General features: G+C 41.8%; 1 protein-coding gene across 1 annotated transcript in view; it reads right to left on the reverse strand.

Annotated features, from left to right (window-relative positions):
• JARID2 (jumonji and AT-rich interaction domain containing 2) overlaps positions 1-26,501 on the reverse strand; it is a 192,798-nt gene that overhangs the window by 25,322 nt on the left and 140,975 nt on the right. The window contains exons 5-8 of the mRNA XM_044667633.1: positions 22,471-22,703; positions 13,233-14,355; positions 8,759-9,264; positions 4,286-4,378 (exon numbers count right to left, since the gene is read on the reverse strand). Coding sequence (XP_044523568.1) covers positions 4,286-4,378; positions 8,759-9,264; positions 13,233-14,355; positions 22,471-22,703 — 1,955 coding nt within the window. The remainder of the gene's footprint in view (positions 1-4,285; positions 4,379-8,758; positions 9,265-13,232; positions 14,356-22,470; positions 22,704-26,501) is intronic.

Here is a 26,501-nt window from a genome sequence, read left to right on the forward strand (position 1 = left end):
TCCCTTCTACCTCCCTCCTTCAATTACTTGACAGGGACTTCTCCTGTTGTGTACAGACGGGAAGTTTCCTACCTCGAGCTCCCTCCCATAAGATCTGTCTGTAGACTTGAGATAACGACAATTTGTGTGATGCTCTGTATGAGAAACTAAAAGCTAATAACATGACACCGTTTTTTCCTTCTGTGACTTTTTTGAAAGTTGAACAAATTATTTGGCTCCTAAATCCAAAGCAAAAATGTCAAACCTTATAATTTTTGGTATAAAATCTAAAAATACATGTATGTGGAACTAGGTTTTGAACAACAATACTTGTATAACCCAATGAAATTGTTTGTCAGCTCTGGGAGGGGGGAGGCAAGAAGGGTGGAATCATGAATCATGTAACCAAGGAAAAACACCCCCCCAAAAATAAATAATAATTTCCTGTAAAAATACATGTATAGAGTGGAGACATCAGTCAATGGTCAATCGTAGAGCCTTAAATAATGATCAGTAAAGAACATAACCCAGAACACACTCCATATATTGAGCATGAAGCACCCACCTAACAGAAGAGAAATGCTAGGCACCCACTCAGAGGCGCATGTTCAATTTTACCCACATACAAACGTTTTTGTTTTGTTTGCCACAATCATATCAGAGGCCCAACATCACCTTCCATGAGCTTGGCAAGATGATATAGGATGAAAATGCCAAACTCAAGTATAACATAAACTTGGCACTGTGATGTAAAATTGAGCTTGAAGTAGTGACAAGTGCATGAATATCTCCTTAAAAAGAGGATAAGCTATTTAGAGCAGCACATCCAGTAGTAGCAAAGAAAACAAGTAAATGACCTTTAATTGGGGAACAGCTAATAAATTATGGCTCATGAATGTAAGAGAATATTGCTATGCTTTAAGAAATGATGAAATGGATTCATGCAGAAAAGTCTGAAATGTTTTTTTGTGAACTGATGGAAAGTGAAATAAAGAGAACCAAGAAAACTTTACATACAATGATTAAGACCTTAGAAATGAAAAATAACAAACAAAAAAGAATGTTATGGAATGAAAATGACAAACTAGATCTTCAAAAAGAGATAAAGATGATATCTTGTCTCTAATTCTTTGTAGAGATGGGGGTCTAGAGGTGTAGAATATAATATATAACATTATAAGTACATGATATGTTTCACTGGTTTTACATTAACTTAAAAAAGTGGGGGGAAGGGGAACTAAGTAAAAAACCTAACAATATAATAGATAATAAGATGGTACCAAAATTAAAAAGAAAAGTAATGTCTTCTTTGGGTTGGCTGCTTTCAAGAAATGAAATGTGTATATTTATTAGAATACTTTTTATTCAGCAAAATAGATAGCAGAGGATTTTTTTTAATGTCCAAGTTCATGGTACAAAACATACAAAATATGGTAGAAACCTAGACTAGATTGCAAACTAAATCCATTTTAATCATGGTTGGTTTTCTCAACCAAATTTTCCCATGATATAGGGAAAGAATCTACAGATTACATATAGCTGGCCAAATATGTACCCAAGCTGTATTAGCCACATAGCTGAATGGTACTGGGATGGGAATGGATCATTATGAAATCATTTAATGCTGTAGGTGATGATGGAAGGAATTGCAAACAGCAATATCACTCTATTCCTAACAGACTTTAGTGAATTAATACAGGGATCAGGGATGAAGACTTCAATTGATATTAAAAAATATAGTAGGGAGCAGCTGGGTGGCTCAGTGAATTAAGAGCCAGGCCTAGTGGCGGGAGGTCCTAGGTTCAAATCCAGCCTCAGACACTTCCCAGCTGTGTGACTCTGGACAAGTCACCTGACCTCTATTGCCTAGCCCTTACCACTCTTTTGCCTTAGAACCAATACCCAGTATTAATTCTAAGACGGAAGGTAAGTGTTTTTTGCTGTGTTTTTTTTTTTAAAGTATGGTAGACATTAGTATACAGGTATGGAACATTACATATTAACTATCAACATTACTGACAAGTTTTGCTGAATTTTTTTTCTCTTATTCCTTCTTTTTATTCTTTTTTGGAAAGGGCTCTCTGGGAAAGGGAATGAGGGAAGGATAAAGGGAGAAATATAAGTGATATATAAAAAGAAAAGTTATCAATAAAAATTATTTTTAAAAGTAATAATAGACATCTCCAGAACTTAAGAGTCAAGAAATAAATTCCAGACTCCCTGGAAAAACCAAGACACACATAAACTGGAAGGACCCAGACTAAAACTATTTTATATTTCTTACATCCTCCACTTTCCAAGTAAAATGGGCAGGTTGGAAGGAAAAAAAAATAAAAATAAAAAGGAGAAGCACCAGTAAGCCACCACTTTTAATTCTGAAGCATGAACATTGTGGATTGTCATGCAATTCCCCCTTCCCTCAACCAGAGCTGTAAATTATTTCACTATGAGCCTAACCCACCCCTAACTCTCACCTTCACCCCTCCAACACAATGATTTGCTGCTCAAATTTTCTGAGCTAACAAATCCCAATTATTTCCCCTACCCCCACTGCAACATCAGCACCACAAATGCCACCTGAGATCTGAAAGCTGAGCTGTGATGGCGTTAACTCTCCCACTCTCACCAGCCATATGTGTTTCAGAATCAGGACTCAGTTGACAATTTGGTTGATGGGGCGTGAGGAGGTATAAGCTCCAGCTCACTAACCAGAGCCGTATGGCATCTTCAGTGCCAAGAGTAGAAACATGGATTTGTGTCCCAAGACACAGACACACAAGGCCCAAAGCGTGTGGCATTCAAAAATCATTCTTGTAACCTTAACTGCATATAAGGCCACTATAGAAAGCAAGTGGGGAGAGTGATCCAGGTGCCAGCTGAAAGAAATGTGGCTAGGCTCAAAATAATCAGAGCTGAATACTAAAAATAAAATATTTGGCTACTTATTTTTTTTAAGTGAAAAATAAGCTAATGCCATCAGTTACAACATCCCTGTGATATGAACTTGCAAGAGAAAAATGCTGTCCAACATTTTCTCAGCCAATGTGCTTTATTTTAACCTCAGAAAAACTCTTTTGGGGGAATAATTTTTAAGTTTTCATGTAAAAACCCTTAATTTAAAATCAAATGCCAAAGTGAAAACTGCAGTACAATTAATTTCTACCAGATAGGGAATACCCAGGGTCAGAGGATCTTAAAGGAAGATCTGTAAAGTCACCTTAGATTTGCCATTCTTTTGGAGAATATCCATTTAACAGATGGAGGGAACAAGCTCATAAAGGTCAAGTGACTATCCCAAGATCACAACCTGGATAGTGCAAGCAGGTCCAAGACCACCATGTGGCCGCCATCTCCACAAGAAGGAGGAAGCTGCCAGGCTAGATTGCATAACAAAGGTACTAAAAGATGCTTCTTAGCCTTTTCTGAATGGGGGCAAAATAAACTCTGGTTCCTTACTTGGTGCTTTCCATTAACAAAATGAAGTAATTTGGGGGAGGACCAGTATTCTTTTTTTCCTCTAGATTCTAACCTAATTTCCCTTAGATGACTAATAAAGTGGGCTGTCTATCCTGATACCAGTGCACTTGCTTACGAGCAAAGGCATCCTATGAGGTAAGGTAAGCAGATAGAGTCTCTGTCCTCGGAGTGTTTGATGCAGACTCCCGTAGTTGGTATATGCAAAGACAGCTTACTGTCTTTCTAAACTCACACTAACTCAAAGAATAGATTTGGCTGATGCACAAAAATGGAAATCTGCCAAGTCCATAAGTGTCCATGCACACACACACTCACTCACACATTTCTCTCTCTACCTTCCCCCCCCCCCCCCCGGATTCCAAGCAATCTCCTGCATGACTCACTCTGAGAATTAGGGGTTGCAAATCTAACCCTGAGACAAAGGCTGCTGGCTAGATGCAAGGGAAGCACTTCTGCCCCTCACACCAGCTCATGGGCTCTGGTTCTCACTTTATAGTCTAGCATTTAACTCCAATCTGGCCAGACTACAGATAAAATACACAGAAGCCAACCAAAGAGCATTCTGAATTTCAATGTACCAGTTTGGCTCCTAGTTTTGGAGCCCATTTGAGGTCTGTGGAACATGAGAACCTGTTTACCTCCAGGCTCACTTACACCATCCTGGCTAAGTAAGGTTGTAAGTAAGTAGGGGATTAAGTAAGTAAGTAAGGTTGGCCTGAAAAAGCATTCCTCTCACATTACCTGGTTTACTGGCACATCAGAAACGGACACAGCTTTTCCCGTTGCCCACCAACCCACAGACTTCTATGGAAACTGCCATTGGCCTCACCTCTATTTCAGCCGCTGCAGGTTCTTTGCCGAAACACATGTTCATAATGTTTCTTGCCGTTCGATAAAAGGTTGTTAAAGAAACAGACCTTCCCTGGGCAAGGGGGAAATAAAGACAGAAGCAAAAGCTTAAAGATAGGAAGCTTCAGAAAAAGCAAACAAAGGCTTATCTACCACCAGCTACAGCCTCTATGACCCGTCACTTTGTTTCTAGGTCCTCTCAGACTTCTCTGACTTCTTTTCTCAAACTAGAAAAAGTGTGTGAAGTAGTCAGGTACACAAAAACATCCTCAGAAGTCTTTGGTGGCTCGGTATAGGAAAGAGGTTCATGAAGCTTAGACCACTAGAATTCTGAAGCAAATCTCTTTCCCTAGTTTAGGGGCAAATTCTGTCTGCAATCAATAACTGGGAATTAGAAACAGGTCAATTTCAGGATATCAACACTACATCATTTGAGATATACTAAGCCTTTTTGTTTAACCCATTGCTTAGAAAACATAGATCCAAAGTTACTCCTCAAAAGATCCACTTTTTATGCCCATGCACACTTGTATGCATGCTCACTATTTTTACACAGAAGATGATTTCTGACTTTCTTCAGGATAAATAACTAGACTTACAAAGGGCCCTTGCTCATCTGTAAGAATGGCCCAACTCCCGTCAACAATGTGTGATCTGCTTCTGCCTTCATTTTCACTTTATTGAGTGGATAGAACCTCTTAGAATTCAGATTGTGGGTACCAAATGTCTGAACATTCCAACTCTAATGTTGGAACTGAGGGAAAAAGGAAGATTTACCTTGGCTAAGTAAAACTTCAAAAGTACAATCCCTATTATACTCTGATGTGCAGCTTCAGCTTCTGTCTAGAAAATGCTCAGTACCATTGCTTCATGGCAACAGGCCTTACTATATTTGTTCTTCTTTCTCAGAGTAGATGCTTTCCCAGGTAATACCTCTTCTGATCCCTTGTCCACTAACTGCTACATTTTAGACCTGCTAAAAGTTGAAGGGCAACTAGGTAGCCTAGTGGATAGAGTGCCAGACTTCAAGTCGAGCTCAAATCTGGCCTCAGACACTTACTTGGTGTAGGATCCAGGGCAACTTCGCCCTGTTTGCTTCAGTTTCCTCAGTTATAAAATGAGCTGTAGATGGAAATGGTAAAACATTCCTATATCTTTGCCAAAAAAAAAATATTAAATGGGGTGACAGGACTAAAACAACTGAACAAAAACAAAAAGTTTAAAGGTCTGAATGATTTGGCTAAGGAGCTTTCTATGACCAGATATAATCAAAGAATTTGTCCTTGTGTTCCAAATAAGTTTTAAATTGTGGGATATCAAATAAGATTCATAAAATGCCCCTTATATTGTTCTAATTTCTGCCAGTTTTTGATTAGTTGAAAATGTCAAGAAATTTTTGATCTAAAGAAAAAAAGCATTTGGGGTGGGGGTGGAGGTTGAGGTTCTGTCCCCTGTAGCACATTTGCACTGGAATCAAATCCATGACAGTCCTATGCCACAGCTTGTTTAGCCATTCCTCAACTGATGGGCATCCCCTCAATTTCCATTTCTTTGCCACCACAAGGAGAGCTGCTATAAGTATTTTAGAATATATAGGTTCTTTTCTTCCCTCCCTCCCCCATTACCTAGGAAACAAACCTAATAGTGGTACTGCTGGGTCACAAGGGTGTACACAGCAAAACATCCTGAGTCTTCCATTTGGGTAGTTTAGTAGTAGATAAGGCAAGCCCATGATGACGATACTCCACAAAGGTACAATATTAATACAAATAATGGAGTTATACTTAGTATTATACTGCTTGCTGAAAAATCATTTTCATTCTCTAGCCTAGAATTCCTCCATGAAAAAGTTCTTTGAGGTTTTTTTCTTATTCTTTTTTTTCCCTTGTTGTTTCTGAGGGAATCTAAAGTTATTATAGGGGGTTGAAGGTGAGTGTCTGCGTCTCCCCCCCACCTTGGTAAAGGATCTAAATAGGGTGTCAGGAGGAAAGAAGCGTGCCAAGGCCAAGTGTGCTCATCCTAATAAGGGATGAAAACTGCTCCCCCAGCGGGCTCCAGAGGTGGTGACTCTGCCCAAGGAAGGAAGAGGCTCTCTGGACAAAGGGAAGGAAATAGTTTGCAAAGTGCCAAGCACAGGGTTGGCACCTGGGTGGGAGGGGCTTCAGCGCCTGCTCTGGCCGCCCCAGACTCATGAGCTCCCCTCCATGCAGAACCTTCCCTTCCACAGAGGAAGCAGCTCTGCAGCAGCCTTCTGTGAGCAGCCTCGAACACATTCCCCGCTTCTGTCTAGATCTCTCCTTTCTGACTATCTAATTGGACTTTGCATCCTTCTCTTTGCGGAGCTCTCACAGAAGCCACCAGCCTGCCTACTCCTGAGCAGATTCAAAGCCCCCGGAGAGTAGGAAGATGTTTGGTGGTTTTATTCCCTAAATCACTGGTTCTTAAACTTTTAGGTCTCAGGAACCCTTAACAATGTCAAAAATTATTGAGCACCCTTCAAAGAACTTTTGATTATGAAGATTATATCTTTTTAAAATTGACCACAAAATATTTAATATTATTATGAAAAGAGTTTTGACCTTGTAGAAGCCTCAGAAAGGGTCTTGAACTATACTTTTGAGAACCACTGCCTTAAGCCAAGCAAATTGCCTTCCACATCAAAGTTCTGGGTTCAAATCTCACCTCAGACAATGAATAGTCCTGTGATCTTTAAGCTCACTGTCCCAGGAATCCTTCATATGTAAAATGAAGAAGGGGTTGTACTCAGTGATTTCTGAGGCCCTTTACGGCTCTGCCCAGATCATTGTATTAATTGTACAATGACTAATTGACAACATGGCTACAATTCAAAGGAGGATTAAAGCCATACATACTAATGCGTGCCTCCCAAATAACCATGTGCCATAGCTAAAAGAGAAGCTGAAGACCTCATCTCTCACATTGATTTTTGCAGGATTTCTCAAAAGGATCCAAGAACGCATAGAAGTGAGTGTACCCAATCGCCCGAAGGATCCTAAAGGAGTGAACCAAGCAGTCCTAGCACCCACACTGGTAAGCACCCCGGGGGTCTGGACTTTGGAGATCTCCAGGGCAAATGGAGCCTCGGTGAGAGAACCTCAAGGCACATCATTTTTCATCATCCGGCCATTCCATGCACCACAGAAGGGCTCGAGCTTTACTCCTAATCAGAACAGATCAAAGTCCCCGTGGCTGAGGCCTGAACTTAAGCTCATTCATGGGAAATCAACGGGTCTACCCAAACCCGGGAAGAAGGGTCCTCGTATTTAATTCAGCTGAGGAATTGTGTTGTGTGCCATATGCACAGAAGTAATGACTGGAAAGAGGGCAGGCACGCTGGTCCTGTCCCGGCGAGGGGCACGGAGGTCCCCAAAGGTCTGCTGGATCCCTAAGCCTGACTCAAAAATTACACTCCTGGCCTCAGAGCCAATGTCTGCGCAGGAGGGGTGACTGCCAAGCTGAGCTGGTGAGAGTCAACAGCGCTCTGCAGATGAACATGCCTTACTTCTTGGAGAAGTGAATGTTCTCAGGATGGCTTACACTTAAACAAGACTTGGCAGAAACGGAGAAAACATTGTACGTGTTTCAATTTCTGTTTTCTTCCACTTGCACGTTAATGGTGAGATACGTTTTGATAGCTTTATCGGGGCCTGTTCTCTCTATAAAAGGACCTGGCAGAGCAACTCGGAGCTGGGTGGTGGGAGACTGTGTTGAATATAAATAGGGAGGGAAGGGGGAAAAAATATTTTTATGAAGTTAGGGTTGTGTACTATGGGAAAAACTGCAGAAGCTCCTCATGGATCTTTGGCTGCGAATAGCTCTTTCCTAGGCAGCTTGTAACTGCCAGCTGGGGGGTGGGGGAGTGGGGGGATCAATACCCACCATGGGGATTATTTAAAGTTTTCCATCAGGGTGCCAGAGCTAGAGAGCACTCCTAGAGATCATTTAGTCTAACCTTGCTGTTTAATAGTTGAGGAAACTGAGGGGCAGAGTAGGGAAGTGATTTCTCCAAGACTAGCTAGTTAATAAAATGCCAAACTGATCTGTGAGGAGACTTGTATTTTTTAAAGCAATCCATTTTTCAGGCTCAAATTCAGAGCAACTAGAAAGGTTAAATTTTGAGACTAAGATTCAGGTTTCTTGGTTCCCAATTCAGTGTTTCCCCCCCAATACACTGATCCAACACCTTGTTTTGAGATGTTTTCTGAGACCACACTCACATTGCAAGGGCTCAGACCACTCACTCCTTGCTTCCAGCATCTCCCATTGGAATTGTCAGACAAAATCTGAAGTCAGCTAACCAACTCTTCAAAAAACCACCACTATTGTCCATTGTGTGTAGACACAACAAAATGCCAAAGCAGGCCTTGGGAGGGGGTGGGGTGGGGGAGGTGGGGGCATGACAGCGCACCTGACATGCCAAAGGCTCTCTTACCTTATATATACACTTATGGAAGTCATTGAGGACCCCTTTATCCTCCTCCTCCTTCTCTTTGACAACCTCCTTTTCCTGAGCAAAGAGCCGCCGTCTCCCTGTTTTGAGCTGGACATGGTCCACCTCCTTCAGCTTGCTCCGGAAGCCATTCTTGTGAACCACACCATGGATGAGGCCATTTTTGGGCTCAAATCGGGGCAGGGAGTGGAATTTGTGATAAGCATTCTCGGAGTGGCCCTCTAAAGGACCTTTCCGCTTCTCCAAGATCTCCTTTTCCAGCAGAACCTCCTTCTCCAGTTTCCGGTGCTCCTCGGGAGAAAGGGAGTCGTATGACAGCAAGTACTGGCAATAGGCTTCCTGCAATTTTGCCAGCCGGTCCTGGGCAGTTTTGGGGATGCGCAGCATGTCTGCGAGTTTGTTCCATTTTTTGAGGTCAGTCACTTGCTGCATGCCGCCCATCTCATTTATCAGCCGGAAAAAGCAGGCCAGGTCCAGCTCACAGCCTCCTGAAAAGTAGGCACATTGTTTTGGATTGGGGGGGGGGGGGGGGGGGGGGGAAGAGTAGAGGAAACAATCAGGTTAAAAGCCAGCAGTGAACACAGATGACAACCCATCCTCCTGCCCCTGGGGGGTTAGGTAGCCAATTTCTTTCCCACATTTCAGTTTACATGTTCATTAACACTTTTTTTTTAATCCTCACAATAACCCTATGAGATAGGAAAGAAATAATAAAATGTTATTTCCATTACACAGATAAGGTAACAGAGGCACAAAGTTTCTGTTAAATAATTTTAAATTCCCCTTTGTCAGCAATAAGCAAAGTTTAGGTCTCTGAGGTACACACAATAGCTCAATTGGCTTTGGAGTCCCTATGGTTCTTCTCCAGGTTTTGTTATTATGCCAGTAATGAATGAGAATAATTCTTTATTGTCTTTTGAGGGAAAATGTTGAATTTCCTATTAAAATGGGTGGGGGGAGAGGGAGAAAGATGGGGAGAGACAAGAGAAAGGCAGAAAAAGTGGGAGATGGGGGGGGGGATGTGAATGTATGTGCATGGGATACTGGGGAGTAGAAGGAAAATGACAATGTTTTTCTAGTGAAACCATGGGGTTCTCAAATCAAAATATTTGGACATGCATGATGTGAATGTGTACACAAGTGCTCTTTCTGTCCTTTTCAGCAACCATGGGGTAATTTAGTTTTTATCCAAATAAGATCTGTAAACATTGTCAAAATTCATACCGGTTAGTAAGGAACAAAGTGGTCCAAGTTAAGAAACAAAGTGGTCCAAGAAGTCACCTTTCTGATTACTTTTCTCTGAATGTGAACCAGAAAGATTTCTACTTTGAAAAATAAAATCTTTATGGACTCCACTTCTCCACTACCACCAAAATATAGTTCAACTTCTGAAATCCTCTGAGGTGAGGTAAAAGGGGAAGGCAACAAAGAAAGGGAAAAGAATATGGGTTTTGAATGTGCAAAAATTTAAGAATTCTGCATCCAACATCGGATAGATTAAAAACTACACATGGCTCAGATGATGATCTGAACTTGGATTCACAGAACTCCCTAGATGTATTGGTCTATCTCCTTCATTTTCCAAGAACACATCGAGTTCCAGAGAATTTAAACGATTTGTTCTGAGCCACAAAAATGATAAGGGACAGAGTGTCAAGAGTAAGACTTCATACCTCCTTGATACCCAAGTCAGTGTTCTTCCTCTGTAATCAATCACATAGACACAGACATACAAGCATACCCTTCTTTACTTCTTCCCTATTGTTCAGGGCCTATTATACATGGCACAAACTTAAATGCTTTTTCAATGGAACTGAACAAAAATTTAGAGGTAAAGGAATAAGGAGCATAGCAATCCCAAGGCTTTCCCGGTTGGCCAGAACCCTGAAAATAGGTCTGGCTGAAATCACAATTCAGACGTTACAGTGTGCTTTATCATTTTCTTTCACCATACAAACAAATGCACTGCTCTTTTTGAGGCACAAGTGACAACACTTTCATTCACATGGACACAGGCACTTAACAAACATACATGTATATTTTTACTGAATTCTGGAGTGGGCACTGAAAATGATTAAACAGATTCCTATTTTAAATACTTAAGATGAGTATCTATAAAGTCTAACTGGTCTGAGAGGTACCTAATCATCCCTCTACACTTTGTCTTCTAGCCTAGAAGCCTGGACGTGGAAGATGTCTAGCGTAGAGCACAAATACAGCTTAGAGCAAACACAAAACTGGGGTTCCAAGTCATAGGATCCATCTTAATTTGGAAAGACATCAAAGGCCATCTAATCTGACCTCTTCATTTTACATATGAGGAAACTGAGGCTCAGACACATGTAGTGACCTATATAGTAACAGAGATGAGATTGGAGCGCAGGTCCTCAGAGGCTGCACATACAAATCTCCAAAACCTTGTACCATACAAGGTTAAGAAATATTAACGTTAAAACAAAAGGAGATTTTATTCCTAATAAGCTCTTTGGTTCTTCATCATGAGAGGGGAATGCGTCTGGGCAGGGCTGACTCCTTGGTGCTGGGGCACACCATGCCGCTGCCCTACACAAGGCTGAAGATGCTTATGCTAATATGTGAGGCCTGCTTTGCCAACAGAGCCAGAGAGCGAGTGCTCTATGAGATCAAGGGGCTCTCGCTTCTACTTCAGCATGCATGCACATATGCACACATCCCATGCATGTATGTATTCTCAGCCCTTTGTTATGGTCCTATCACATGTCATACTTGACAGCAGACCATAAACCAAGAATTCTTTCAAATTAAGTGATTCTCACTCAGGCATTAGCCTTGGCAGCCCCCTGCTGAGAGGAATAATGAAACCTCCATTTTGCAATGAGCCACATTTTACTGCCTATTCTTGACACTTAATGGTTGTTAAATGTCTGCATGTCGTTGAAAAATTTGTGATCGTCACTATTTAGATTTCCAAATGTGAGCCAACATGACAACTTGCGTGGGTCCCTCCAGTGGAGAGAGAATTGCGTTTAGCTGGGATCCCAAAGTGAAACTAATACTGCCGAGCAAAGTGTCCCCATCTCCAAGGGATAATTCAATCTGAAGATTGTGAAAAATACAATTACCAACAGAGTAGGGTTCCCAGTGACACTGAGGGCAAGTCTAAAAGATGGAGTGGAGGGCTGGGCAGTCTATATAAAAGACTGTCTCCAGGGAAGAGGGAAAACAGCAATGCATCAGCCAGGATTAAAGTGGGCTGAGTGGCTCAGGCTTGTGCTGGACCCATCTGTGCCACACCTGGTCTGGGAAGAAATCCTCTAATTTAGGAGCTCAATAATGAACACGAATTCATCCAGAGACCAAGATCAAGACACAAACACAGCAGTTGAGACTAACCTGGGAGGGAAAAAGGCAAGCAAAAGTGGACAAGAAACTAGAGGCTCTGATGGTCTCTTGGAGCGCTCTCCCCCCTTCTGGCCCTTTGTCTGTCCACTCTACTTTAGGCTGAGAAGCAAGTTAGATGAGAGAAAGCAGACAAGCCATGTAAGCCTAGCAGCATGAACCTTCTGCCTGGCTCCACTCCTCAGATTCCCTTATACCACCTGGAGCTTAAGTCTGCTAACCTAGGAAGAAGGTCAAGTCATACTATCATACTAGATCAAAGGGTTTTTTATCTTTACGCCATGGCTCTTTCTTTCTATATGACTCTTTTAGCAGACTGGTGAAACCCGTGAAACCTTTCTCACAGTCATGCTATAAAATGCATAGGATTACAAAGAAAACCCATTATATTGAAATAATCAATACATAATTTTATATTAATATTAGATATGTGAGGATGTAACAGTTGTAGAATATACCTTATGTTGATAAGATATAACTAAGGCATAATTTGGTATTTATGCTATATAATATAGCTATAATGGTTTACATTCATGAATAAAAGAAAAAATATATCACAAGAGAATGACATTATAAAATATATCATATATATGATAGATAAGGCAATATCTCACAGTATAGAATATATCCTAATAGAACATAAAGCAAGCTGTTGTAACCCACTGGATCATAAGATAGGATAAGTTAAATCATAAGCTACCCTAATAGGAGATCCCAACATGTCACAACAGATTAGAATCTGTCATAATATACTTTTATGTTAATACATAGTGTAGCTCCCAGTCTGATATGAGGTGCCCGTAGGCAGGGACACACACGGCCACACCCCACACACAGTTCAGGAGGCTCACTTTGGCTGGAGCCCTACTCCATGAGCAGTTTCAGGTTCAGTTTCTAGCTCTACACTTTGAAGGGGAGGCCACTGGAGGAAGAGCAGACCTTCAGGGCACAACTTCCTCCTTCTTCCCACTACCATAGAGAGGTATGAGGACAGAGAGGGCCCTGGGGGAAGGGAGGTTCCAGGGAGCCTAGCTAACTCTGAGCATGCGCCCACAGAGCACAGAGGGGCGTGGCTTACCTATGAGTGGGAGCTCATCCATGGTTATGCCCTGAGATTTGAGGTGCTTCTTGATGCAGGCCAGCCGCTGCACGTTGGGCCCCCATCGCCGACCCAGCTTGTGGATGTGCTGGATCTGGGTCACGAAGCGCATCTCGTCATTGAGTTTGCACTCAGGCCTCCAGTCCGGGGGCGGGATCACCCTGCACATGCCATACTTCTCTACCTGAGCTCTGACCGACTCGATGTAGATGAGCGGGTCGTGAAACTCCTTGGCGGAGGGCCGCAGCGTGGGGATCTCATGGGTGCCAGCCCAGCCTGGCCTGCCCCCACCCCCTCCACCGCTCCCACCTCCTCCGCCACTGCCGCCCCTCTCCTGCTTTCCAGCGGAGTCGGGGGGCTTGTGCAAGGACTCCGTGTGCGAGGTAGAACGATTTTCCCCGGCCGAGGCTGAGGAGGCTGAGGCGGCAGCGGCTTCAGCTCTGCCATGTGCTTGTTTCCCTGGCGGGCTCCTCCCCGCCCCGGCCGCTGCTGAGGCTGCAGCTGCTGCAGCGCGCTTAGGCCGGCTCCTCTCCAGATTCTTCTCGGGCACTTCCTTTCGGAGGTGTCCGTTCAGCAGCGGCTTCTTCTCGGCCCCAGAAGAAGCAGCTGCCGCCACCACAGCCTTCTTACTGGGGGCCTCGGCGGAGCCTTTCATCTTCTTGGGAGGAGGCTGGGCCTTTTCTGCAGGATGGGCCTCTTCCAGGCGCCTCTTGGAAGTGCGCAGCCCCTCCCTCAGCTGCCTGCCCACCTCCTTATTAGTGCATGACTTTGGGTTCAACTTGCCATTGACCTTGACGCCAGGGGCCGCTGAGGCCCTGGACGCGCCTCCGAGGGATAGCACCTGTTTGCGGGTTTTTGCATTGCTACTTTCAATTTTCCCTGAGATTGTGTGGTTGACGGCTGAACTGGGCTTGTGGTGATTGAGTTTGGTTTCTTTGACCAGTTCTCTCTTGGCTTTGGTGTATGTGACAGTCCCCTTTGTCACCGTTGCAGTGTACTTCACAGTTTTGGACGGTGAAGGTCTCACTTCTCGCATCTTTTTGGCACTGGCTGCACTCGCACCCAGAGAGGACATTCGAGTGATTCCATTTACCTTAGAAACCTGAAGGAACAGCAGGGAACACGGAGGAAGAGGGTGGGAGGAGAAATAACAACATAGTTAGTAATAGGCAATGCAGGACACAAGCCCACCCTTCAGAATGCACCCACAAGGACTTGCAGATAAGTCTGCGGCTTCTTGGCCCAGTTACAGGAGAGATGGGGTGCTGCCCACTGCTGAGGCCAGGCTTCTATTTATGAATGAAACCACTGGGTTTTCAGGAGTCTCTCACCACTTGTCCTTGTTTTGTTACATGAAATAGTTTTACTAATAATAGGTTATAGCTCTATTATCAATAGTAATATCTCTCTAGACAGATATCTACATCAATAGCTAGTTGTATCTGCATATAGATATCTATTGACATATCTATAGAGGATATCTCTCTGGACTGTTATGGATCACTTGCACGGAGGTACTGTGTGGCTTATGTTTTAAAGTAAGGGTCTACTCACACAGCTTGGTCTTCCATAAAATGTGAGGTTTCATGATGCACCTACCAATCTCAGCCTAGGCTATGATCCCCCCCACCAAAGAGCAGGCCCCATGTGTGAAAAGAGAGAAGCAAAGGCAGAAACAAGTCCAAAAATTAAAGATTAAAAAACTAGAAGTCAAACACTCTTCCGTCTTAAGCTCAGGTTCTGATTCATTCATTTGGCTTGTTTTGGTCAGGGTCAATCTATTCTCTCCCCAGTAGCTTTTCTTGTCTCTAAAAGATCATATTTGTAAATCTCTTTGCTAACTTTGAAGCTTTATATAAATTTGGCTATGATTACTATTTTTTCTGAGTCCATCTTGGGCTCTGAAGAGCTCCTTGCTGAAAAAGCAAACAAAAAAATTTATGTATCAAATCTCCAGAACAACAAAAACATTCTAATCCTCCTCATCCAGCCTTCACATATGGTCTCTGTTCTCCCAACCTAGCTAAAACTCCATATTAGGTTTGACTTCCAATGTTGAAAGGAGAAGGGAAAGTCAGCTGCATTAACTTCTCTCAACTTCAGTTTCCTCATTTGAAAGATGAAAACAGCAACACATTAAGGTGGTTGTTGGGAGGATCAAATGGAATAATAAATGTAAAGCTTTCTGCATACCTTAAACTATTATAGCAATATCAATGATTATTTGAAAAATGAGTTGTAAGGATCCCTTTCCAGCTCATTTTGATTCCTGAAAACCACATGTCATACTATTTTATGGGCCCAAAGGGATCAGATATTACAAAAAGAAAAGTGAAGTGTTGCCGGAATCTGACAGTAACCAGCCCTAAAGTAAAATGCAAAGGGTATTTGCTGCCAACATTGCTTTTTTTTTTTTTAATTGAGAAGAAATGTGGTGCTTTCTGTCATAGTATGTCATTTGTGACATACTAAGAAACTTATCTCAGATATCTCTTTTTAAATAAAATTTTAAAATACCTTTTAACCATCTGGTACATGTCCTAAAAACTAACTCTATTAGAAATATTAGTGGATGTGTCCCTCCCCTCCCTTTATTTAATAAAAATTAAACTGAAACAGTGTCCACCACAAACTTGTATAGGCATACCTAAACAGCAAACTTAGAGGCAAAATGGATTCCTGCCCCCCATTCTACCTCTGTACCACCTGGGAGGAAAGGATGAACTTGTATCCTATCACACTAGAACTAGAAGAGAGGATGTTTAATTTAATTCTTCCCCACCCCACCGCCAATAGCATACAGCCCACAGAAATGTCTGCCAGTAGATGCAGATACACCTTGTAAGATCATACCTAAACAAAGGAAAACTCAAACAATTAGGCTGACCCCACCATCCTGAAAGGAAGGTAGAAAATGGAACCAGTAGATGTCTACCCATCTGGGTATTAAAAACTGGGAGCTGCCTCCTAGCTGCCTGACAAAAAGATGTGCATTCCTTTGCCTGTACTTGTCTCTAAGGATCCAAGAAGTCATTGGTACCAAAGAAAACAAAGTAATTGAGGAAGGCATTTTCTTACCTGGCTAATGATGGTCTCCCCCCAACCGCTATCATCTCAAACAAAACCATACACAAGTGAGTTTCAGCTTAAGAAAGTGCACAGACCACAGCCAGCTCACCACAGGGGGATCTGCTGTCATTGATCCACATCCAGAGGCAGTGCTTACACTGAGCACACAAGAGAGAAGGTGTTTTAATTCAACTGAGAATTAAAATGATGCCAGGCTAGGGTGAGAACCCTTCAGCACTCATTAAAACAATCCTTAGTGGGAACAATTGAGAAAACCTCTCATGGCACTACTCTCATTTCTAAAGCAGGACTGAGCTTGGTATATGCCTCCCCCAGACCCCATATGGCTCTCCCTCCAAACCTACAGACAGACAAACCTAATGAAAAATAAGGTATCTGAATAGATCAAGGGGAAAAATCATTTCCTCATGCATCTCGGGGGGAGAGAGGGGGTAGGGAAGGTACGAAAAGGCTGCTTTGTTAGAATCTGAGAGGAAAAAAGGGGGAAATTAAACCCACTAGAACCTGACTGCAGGTTTTTCCTAGAAAGACAGTCGCTGAAGTCTTGGCTCCCAGTCTCCCAATAGACCTCTTTTGGGCCACAGATAGGACTGGTAGACTCTGGTGTGCCCACAAGCATAAGCCCTGATCATAAAGTAAGAGAAACAACAGTAAAGTCTAGTCACCCTCCACTCCTCCCCCAAACACATGTGTTGTCACCTATAGCTTCTGGCTACATGGTCCTCCCCACCAGCAGGGCAGGCGTAGCTGGGGTGACCAGCCACATGACCCATGAAGCTACTTCTCCTCTTATATGCAAGACTGAAATCAGTACTTTTTAGATAGAGTATTCTCTCCTTCTTAACATCATTCTGAGAGATTTCTTGAAAGCACATTGAAAAGGACATAATTAATACTATAAAGTCCTGTAATAAAATGACCTAATTTCCCTGCAGTGGATATGTAAGACCCTTTGTGACAAGAAGTTTCCCTTTATCCTTTCTATTCTCAGTAATAGAATTTCTGTTGTGAAAACAACAGCCAATATCCGGCAGAGTTCAAGTATACGACTCCCCCCATCCTCCGATTTTTAAGTATGCTTAGTACTATGATTCAGTGGAATCAATTCCACTTGATTATAGAAACACGCACATTCTTTAAGTATTTTTAAAGTATAACAAAATAAACTTTTGCTTACAAGCAATTTTTGTCTAATTGGATGGAAATATTTTGATCCTCTCAAGATTTCTGGGAGGGGGCAGCTGGGTGGCTCAGAGGATTGAGAGTCAGGCCCAGAGATGGGAGGTCCTGGGTTCAAATCTGGCCTCAGGTACTTCCCAGCTGTGTGATCTTGGGCAAGTCACTTGACCCCCCCATTGCCCAGCCCTTACCTCTCTTCTGCCTTGGAACCAATACAGAGAATTGTAAGGTAAGGGTTAAAATTAAGGGTTAAAAAAAAAAAAAAAAAAAAAAAAAAAAGATTTCTGGAAGGCAGGTAGACTATAATGTGTATAATGTGTCCATTAGACTAGGAGAATTTTGGAGTGCTAGCTTGCCCCACTAGAGGGAACCATTGAGCTGAATTTCTCTACCCAAGTCCTGCCCAAAAAGACAGAGCCAGTTAGCTAAAGAGAACCATTTGTGGCCAGGAGTGCTTGACGCCTTTATTTCCAGTGGGGATCTCAGCTCCTCCTCCCACTCCAAAAAAATTTGAATGTAAAGTCATCACACTAGATAAAGTGCCGGAGGTCTTGCCAAACCAGAGTAAGAGCTCTTTTCTTTTAGGAAGAAAGTAAAGATTCAACAGCAACAACAACAAACTAGACTAACGGCTAAGCTAAGATTTCATTTTATTCTCCTCAAGTAAGAGCAGGCACCTGCAGTGGGTGTCACTAGCTTTTTCTTTCAGTAGCAGCCTCCTTCACCTTTACTCCCAGAGAAAATCCCAACTGCAGGTATATACTTGGTAAGTAAACATTTGTGCAAGACTGATTACATGAGCAAACCCTTCATTTTCATCTAAGATGAAACCTTCCTATATGTGCCCCTCAATGCCACTATCTTGACACAAGGAAAATAACACTTGTTTTTAAATCGTCCTCTGATAGGAGAGAGAGGCCACCCAATCCTTGATATTCACTAGCAAACTCAAAGCAAAGAGGAAAAATCTCTTCTGTATCATTTGTAACCCTCCCCAGACAAAACTATTTTTCAGCTTTGGAAGGAGATCACTTCAACTTCTGGGCCTGCTCAGTCTTCTGATGGGAAGACGGAATTTGATTTCCACCCCCCAGCCCATTTCTGCAGAGCTTAGAACGAAAAAGAGGGACACCCCTGCCTGGGCAGAAACACCTCTCAAAGCTGTTCACCAGTTGATCACAGGTGCCCAAATTTTCTAGACAGGTAAAAAAGTCCTCATTAAAATCCCAGGGATACAGCTGTTATTTCCAAACCTTCCCTAGGTGTAAGCTCATTTGTTTTACCTTGTTGAAGTTGTTACTGCACTTGAAATGAGGTGCTATTTTAGGCAACAGAAGGGAAAACATCATTAGTGCCATTGTGAAGAACCTATCACACACCCAAAACATTGAAAAGAGGAAGTGTACACTGCACCACTGGCAATTAAAGCATTATTGTTATGACAAGCAGTATTAACTTACCTCTAACAAAACTACAATGTTAGTTACTAAAAAAGCAGAGGGTGAGACAGGTCCCTCCTAAGAAGGGGGTGGAGCAGGGCAGGGGAAATGCTACATTCCTGCTAGCCGAGGTCCTCAGCTCCCGTAGCATATAAAACTCAGCACACACTCATTTAGCTATCAGGAATCTATTTTAGAATTGACAAAATTTGCCAAGTAGGGCCATGATAGTTATTCCTGTTCCTCCATACCCCCAATATGATCTACCAGCAAGTATTACCATAGTGTTGGGCAAATCTGCCACTAATGAATGGTGTTTAGTCCAGGGAATCAGGATAAGGTATTTTAAAAGCTTTGCAAACATTACAGCACAACACGGATGTCATTGTTATTGTTATCCACACCTTTCATCACTTATGCTGGCAGAATGCTCACAATATTGTTGTTTTAAGAATGATTTCTCAAGTTCCAGTGAGAAGAAATGATACTATTGGCCCCAAGTGAGCAAGAGAACCCAAGGAACCAGGGTCCAAAAAACAATCAGTGTCAGGACAGTACTAGAGACTAGGATCCCTCTAACTTCTAGTCCTATGCTAAAAACACAGGTTATTCTCTTTCTCTCTCTCTTCTCTTCTCTTCTCTTCTCTTCTCTTCTCTTCTCTTCTCTTCTCTTCTCTCTCTCTCTCTACCCCTCCCCCCCGCGCCTTTGGCAAGTAGAGAAGACGATAAACCCCCCTTCCTTCTTAAAATAATATCTTTAAATGCATGAAAATACAAGGGAAATTGATTATAATTAAACAGCTACTGATAAATAAGTAAACAAATGAATAAATAGTGAAAGTCCATATTCTGCAGATGCTTGGGAAATGGGAGGCAATTCTTTCAATCCACCCTCAGGAACACAACTCTGGCAGAGAAATTGACTGAAAGACAGAGCCGAAGAGTGAGAGGAGAGAGCCCAGGTCCTTACTCCAAATCCAGCATTCTTTCCACTGTGCACAGGGCCTTCACGCTTCAAAGAAAACAAGATAGAAAAGTCTCTTTTCACAAAAGTTCCCCATGCCTGGAACATTCTCATTCCTAGATCTCTATCTCCATCTTCTGGCTCCCTTCAAGTCCCAATTAATTTTTTTTTTAAAACAAGATCTAAAATTTCATTTAAAAATTAAAAAAAAAAATCTCACCTCCTTACCTCAGGATTAAGTATAGTGCCTCTTGCTGTCGATTATGTACCATTTTTCTTTATACAGTGATTTGCAAGTTATGTTCCTAGAGAACAGGGACTGTCTGCCTTTCTTTGTATACTCAGCACTTATGACAGTCCCTGGAACATAACAGTTGCTTAATACACATTTACTGACTGACAAGAGAAAAAACAGGGAGCCAAATCAAAATAACATTTGCCATCTCTCTTTTTCTGTTTCCTTTTATGTGATTTCTGAAAGCAAATGATCTACAAATTTTACATGATTTGCCAGAGGTGAATGGTCATCCTCTTCATTATCTTTCAAACTTATTCAAACTATTGGACTTGGATTATAAATCAATAAGTCTAATAACTCAAAACAGATAAGTCTTGTTTTCTGACAACAAATTTCAGGGAACTGTATGGGGTAAGCATAACTTTCCTGAAGCCAAAGAACCCTTCTCAACCTTTCAGGGACATATATTGTTTGGACATAGCCAACAGGGGAATTAGTTATGTTTGACAGGGGCTCCGTTGTTCCTTTTTTCCTTTCAAGAAAAGGAGAAATAGTATTCTGTTCAACCAACAAAATTAAGTTTAAAAAAAATTTTTTTAATCAGTTTCCATACCAAATGACATTTACATAGACTCTTACATTTTGCAAAGCACTTTCTTTACATTATCTTATGGGAGCCTATAGATATCTGAGGCACTTCTAAGACTCAGACTAGACAGTTAAAGCAAAGTTCAGGTCCTCCACTCTTCCCACTACCCTCATTGGAAAAGGGTGTGATGTGAGGTTTGGCTTTTGATAAGATGTTAGCCAAGAGTTAGAAAATTTCAAGAATCATGAAATGTCTTAAAGGTTTAGGGATGGGCATGGCAGGGACTAAGGCAACACAAATTTAGTTTGTCCCAGGAACTCATCCATCATGAAAAATATCGAGGAGCTCATGATTTTTAATATTTATCTGAAAGACTGCAAGCGCGCGCGTGTGTGCGTGTGAGAGAGCGAGAGCGGCGGGGGGGGGGGGGGGGGGAAGGACAGGAAAAAAGACAGAAAAACTTCAACCCATATTACTATCTTCTTTCTAAATCTCTAGATAATAGCCTATCAAAAAATAATATCATTCCTCCTACTTCTCCAAAAAAGGATACAGAATCATGGTCCATTACTGGACAGCAAACAGAGTTAGTGGGGTGCAGGGAAAAAGGACAGTCCACCCAATCTGCAGGCTTCCTACATGATACAATGGGGGGTGACCCTGGGGCCCTAGGTCATGGTCCTAACTTTGCCGCTAAAATGCCTTGTGACCTGAATAATCATGATTTGGGGGTCTCTGTTTCAGAACATGTAACTCCTTTACTCTTGCCTTTCAGAATTATGAGCATTAATAGGCATTTATTAGCCATACTTAGGAAAGCTGTGGATAGCAACAACAAAATCCTGTGGTCATCCTTAAAGAGATGGCCCCCTTTAAAGCAGCAGGGCCCCTATCCAAACTGGGCAGGAAATAACCAAAAAGTGGTTAGCTACTGACTACCTTCAGTGGATAGGGTAGCATAAGGAATCAGAAAGTCATTTTTCCCTAGCCATTTTATCTCTTGCTAGTGGACAAAGTTTTAAAGCACCCACATTCTGACCTCACAGAGTAGTGCTCAAGGTTCAAGGGTATCCCTTGAATATAGAACAATTGAGCAGCACCCCATCAAACAATGGCTATTTAAGAAGAATTGGACTGAGCACAGAAATCCTAAGTATCAGCCTCTGGTTTTACTTCTATCTATATCTGCATGGATAAGATAATTTCCATCTAAGCTACGTGCCCTCCATTTAAAATAAAGTGTGGGTAGGGGAGGAACAAGAGTGGGTTTCCACACTTCCCTAACTCTATGCCGGATTGCTGTTAAAACAAGAACTACTTCTGATGGTAACACAGAACTTCCTGGGCGGCACTGATGGTCAAAGGGACAAAGAGCTGATGGAGCACGCTGCTGGCAGAAGCTATTGCAAGGTCCCAACAAATCATGGGACTTGAATTGTTTCTTTGTCATTCTCTCAGGGATGACTAATGTTTGATTGGGGTCCATAATCTAGTACTTAATAAAGGGTACAAGCCTGCATCTGTGATATGTATAGAATGTTTCTTTCTCTCCATCAATCTCTACCCATGTTTTACATTTCTTTATTTTTTTTTTTAAACCAAAATATTTGACTTCCAATTGCCATTTAATAAAATAAACTGGGGAAGAAGAACACTGACCCGACGCATACAGCCCTTGCCAGGTTACCATGCTCTGAATGAAAGTCTCCTAGGTTTACCTGTTTCCTTAAGTCCTGAGCCGATCTATGGAGAGTGTGGTGGTGGTTGTTAGCAGCAAGCCCTTTAGCTGAAGAGCCTGTGTTTGTGGCCGGGGGGTGGGTAGCAGCAGCCTGTTCCCTCCGGCTTTCAGCCCTGGATTCACTGTTCTTCTCCTTCCCTGGTGTGGCCTCTTTGCTTCTGTGTTTCGGGGCAGGTTCCTTCTCCTTTGAGGATTTGCTGGACCCATTGAAAACTAGAAGACACAAACGGAATTGCTGCATGTTAAATACGCCATACCTTCACAAAACCCAATTAACCTTGGGAGAAACTTAAGTCAAGTTTCTTTAAAATGCCAAAAACTGAAATAACTCAATTGATGTCCTCTCCCAAACTTAATGTTGAAAATGTTTTCTCAGTGAGAAAACCAACATCACATGGAAACCTTCACGAATCACCCCTGCACAGAATGATGCAAACAGAAGCCACGTGCACTTTCAAAATCACACGTTTCAGCTAAGGCAGACAAAAATTGATTCCAATTTGGAAGAAAAGGCTGGAAATCTCTCCCTCCAGGCCTCCAGCCCGGGTGCCATGACAGACCTCTTCTCAGCACCACGTACCACAAGACAAAAGAGGTCTAGGAAAATAACGATTTCACAGGCCTTGCAGGATCATCAGGATGAAAGAGATCTTTCAGATCTTCTTGTCCAATTCCCTCATTTTAGAGTTGAGAAATCTGAGGCCCGGAAAGATAAAGCTTTAAAAAGGGACAAAGCCAGGATTTAAACTCTAGTCACCTGGCTCCAAATTCAGAGGGAGACTACTCATTTCAAAACCCTACTTTCCTTGTGCAGCAGACAATGATGCAATCCTCTTGAAGTACTCCTAGAAAACAATTAATGGGAGAAATAGCGTTCCTTTTCAAATATGCCCGAGTCTTACGTTCTTGTTAATTCTGGTGAGTGTGTTGCCTCCTAAAAGCCTGAATTAATAACTGAAGCTTCAGCTGACTCATTTGTGAGTAACACAGCAGCACCAATGTCATCAGCACCTATTTTACATGGCAGAATCCTATCTGGATTCAATTCCTTACCTTACCATGAAATTAATATGACAACAGGAACAAACATTTGTAAATACATCCTCTACTGGAAGTTTTTCTTGCTTTTCCTTTTCATCTGAACAATTAAAGAAAGACCCCTTTTCTCCCTTCAGTCCTGGCCATACCTCTCTCTGTTTCTCCTTGGCAAGGCCTTGAGCCTACAAGGAACATAGTGAGTTGCTGCCTCAATTCTCAATTTGACACCCTGAGAATCTCGTTTCTAGTTCTTTCTATGTCCAAAAATAATTTGAAAATAAAGGAAAGCCAGGTTCTAGGAAACAAGCCCAGAAAACTCATGTTTCCTAAATGACAATCGAGAAAGCATCAACTCTGCCCAAGCTAGTGGAATCTACACCAGGATCAGAAATAAACAGAAAGCAACATTCAAAAAGAGAAATCAGAGATCAATGAGATTTTTAAAAGGGCTATGTGTAAACCATCTCTTCATTGCCAATCTCAGCCATAACCAGCTATGAGAACACAGAGAATTCTCAAGTTCTCTGTTTCCTCCTAGAGAAAACAGAAGAGGGTTAGAGATGGTGATACAAACCATAATGAGCAGCATTTGTTAAAGGGCTAGAAATAAAGAAACATAAGCCAAACAATGCCTGACCCTTTAATCAGTTAATGTGCTATTGGAGATAAACAACAGGAAAGTAAATACAAAATATATAAAAAGTAAATACAAAAATAATCTCAGGGGGTAGAGGACCCAGGAAAGGTCTCACCGGAGATGTCCTATGAAGGAAGCTAGGCATGGAAGGCCATCAGGGAGAAAAAGAGATGCAGTATCATGTCTAAGCTGCATATTAGGGAGCATGAATTTGAAGGGGTTGTGGTAACCTCTGTGAAGGTATGCTGGAAAAGCTTTAAAATTATTAAACCTAGAAGGGACAGAGCTGCCAAATTCATATTCCCAAAGTCTAAGTCTGACCATGCATGTCACTCCCTCCCACAGAAAGTTCCAGTGCCTCCCTCTGGTTTCAATGTTTCACCACGCAGCCATAAACAGTATTAATGAATGAAAAGAGCCTGGTGTCCCTATCTTGGCTCCATCCCTTACTAGCAGAGGGACGATGGACAAGTCATATAACTTCTCAGAATCTTAGTTTGTTCCTCTTTAAAAAGGACCACTATAATTATATTCTCAAAGTACCTTTCAAATGTTACAATAATTGAATCATTATGGAGAGTGTATGGATTTAAAGAACAGAAAACACTGCCCCTTTTATTGCAAAGGACTGAAAACTACTCCACCAGTGATGTCTTTTACTGATTGCCTCATCAATGCAATTATTGTAGTATGCACTGATGCATGGGCTGGAAGGAATCCTTAGAGATCACCTAGTCCAAGAAATCCTACATGTTGCAAATGAGAAGTGACTTGCCCAAGGCCACAGGATCCTTGACTTTCAAATGACATAATTGTTGTAAAGTTTGGCAAATAGTAGGGGCTTTAATAAATGCTTATTCCCTTTTCTCCTTTCAAATCCTAAGCTTTTCTATGCTTCACACCACCCTATCTCTTCTTATACTTTTTGTTTGTCAAAGTAGTCTTATTTCTCCTGATATCTGAGATCAAAGGTCATCAAAATAAACACCCACATGAAAGACCCTGAAATTGTTAGGCCCCTCATACCCAGATATCCCCCAAGGTAGTAATGGTTATTTTGGAAAGCCAAGATAGACAAGTATACAGGTAGGCAGTCCTCCTTCTAAGTGGCTTTAGGAATAATACCTATATCACCATGAATTATTATCCTACTCCACCATAAACACCAAAATTAAAAGAAAAAAAATTTTGGATATACAAAAATATTTCCTGCAGCACTTTTTGAGAAAACAAAGATCTGTTAACCAAGTAGATCTCCACTGACCAGGGAATAGCTAAACAGATTATGGTACATGAACATAATGGAATATTACTGTGCTATAAGGAGTAACCAAACCCCAGTGCAACTATCAACAATATGGAAATAGGTCTTGGTCAATGACACATGTAAAAACCAGTGGAAATGCGCTTCAGCTCCAGGCGGTGGGGTAGAGGGAAAAGTAAGAACATGAATCATGTAACCATGGAAAAATCTTCTAAAAAATAAAAAAATTTAAAAAAAGGAGTAAACGAAATAGTGAATACAGAATATATACATATATACTTCAATGAACTGATGGACAGAAAACAAGAGCCAATAAACGATACAAACCATGATTTTTAATAGCAGCAAAACCATAAAAATGAAGGTCCAAAATTTACAAAGAACAAGCATGGCCTCAAAGAAGAATTAAGAGAAGAAGACTTCCCAAGGCCAATGCAGAGACAGAAGGTCCAAGGGGGTGGGAACACTGAATAGGTGTTAAGATTTTATCAAAACATTGACTGATTTTGTTGACTTTTTTTCTTATTTTATTTTTCTTTCTTAAGAAATATTTTTTATTATATGGGATGACTCTCTAAGAAACAGAAGCATGAGGAGACTTGAGAGACTTTAAAAAAAGATATTGATACAAATTAAAAGTGTTTCTAATTCATCTCAATGCTAAAACTCCATGACATCATTTAGCAAAAGCTCTCAACCTGAAGCTTTCTACAAATTCTAAAGGGCTGGGGAAGAGAAAAGGGGGACTGACTGGAGGGTGTCTGGGAAAGGAGAGAAGGATATCAACCTTTGCACAAAATGTCACTATACAGAATGATTTTTTAAAAATCATCAACATCAGGCAAACAGAGTCTGCTAAGACAGAAGAGGAAGGACACAAAAGCTGCCCGGCACTAGGACGGTTAGTGGCACTCTCAAGGGGCAGAGGAGAGGGGGCTGCAGCAGGGACGACATGGTGGAATCACACTCTACCTGTATTCAAACAGACCCCCCTTTCTAGATCACTGTTGCTACTTCATTGCTGCAAAAGATAGCAAACATGGCCAAAAAGTCAAATCTTGTGTTAAAAGGG

The sequence above is a fragment of the Gracilinanus agilis genome, chromosome 1 (assembly GCF_016433145.1).
Source record: "Gracilinanus agilis isolate LMUSP501 chromosome 1, AgileGrace, whole genome shotgun sequence".
NCBI lineage: Eukaryota > Metazoa > Chordata > Mammalia > Didelphimorphia > Didelphidae > Gracilinanus > Gracilinanus agilis.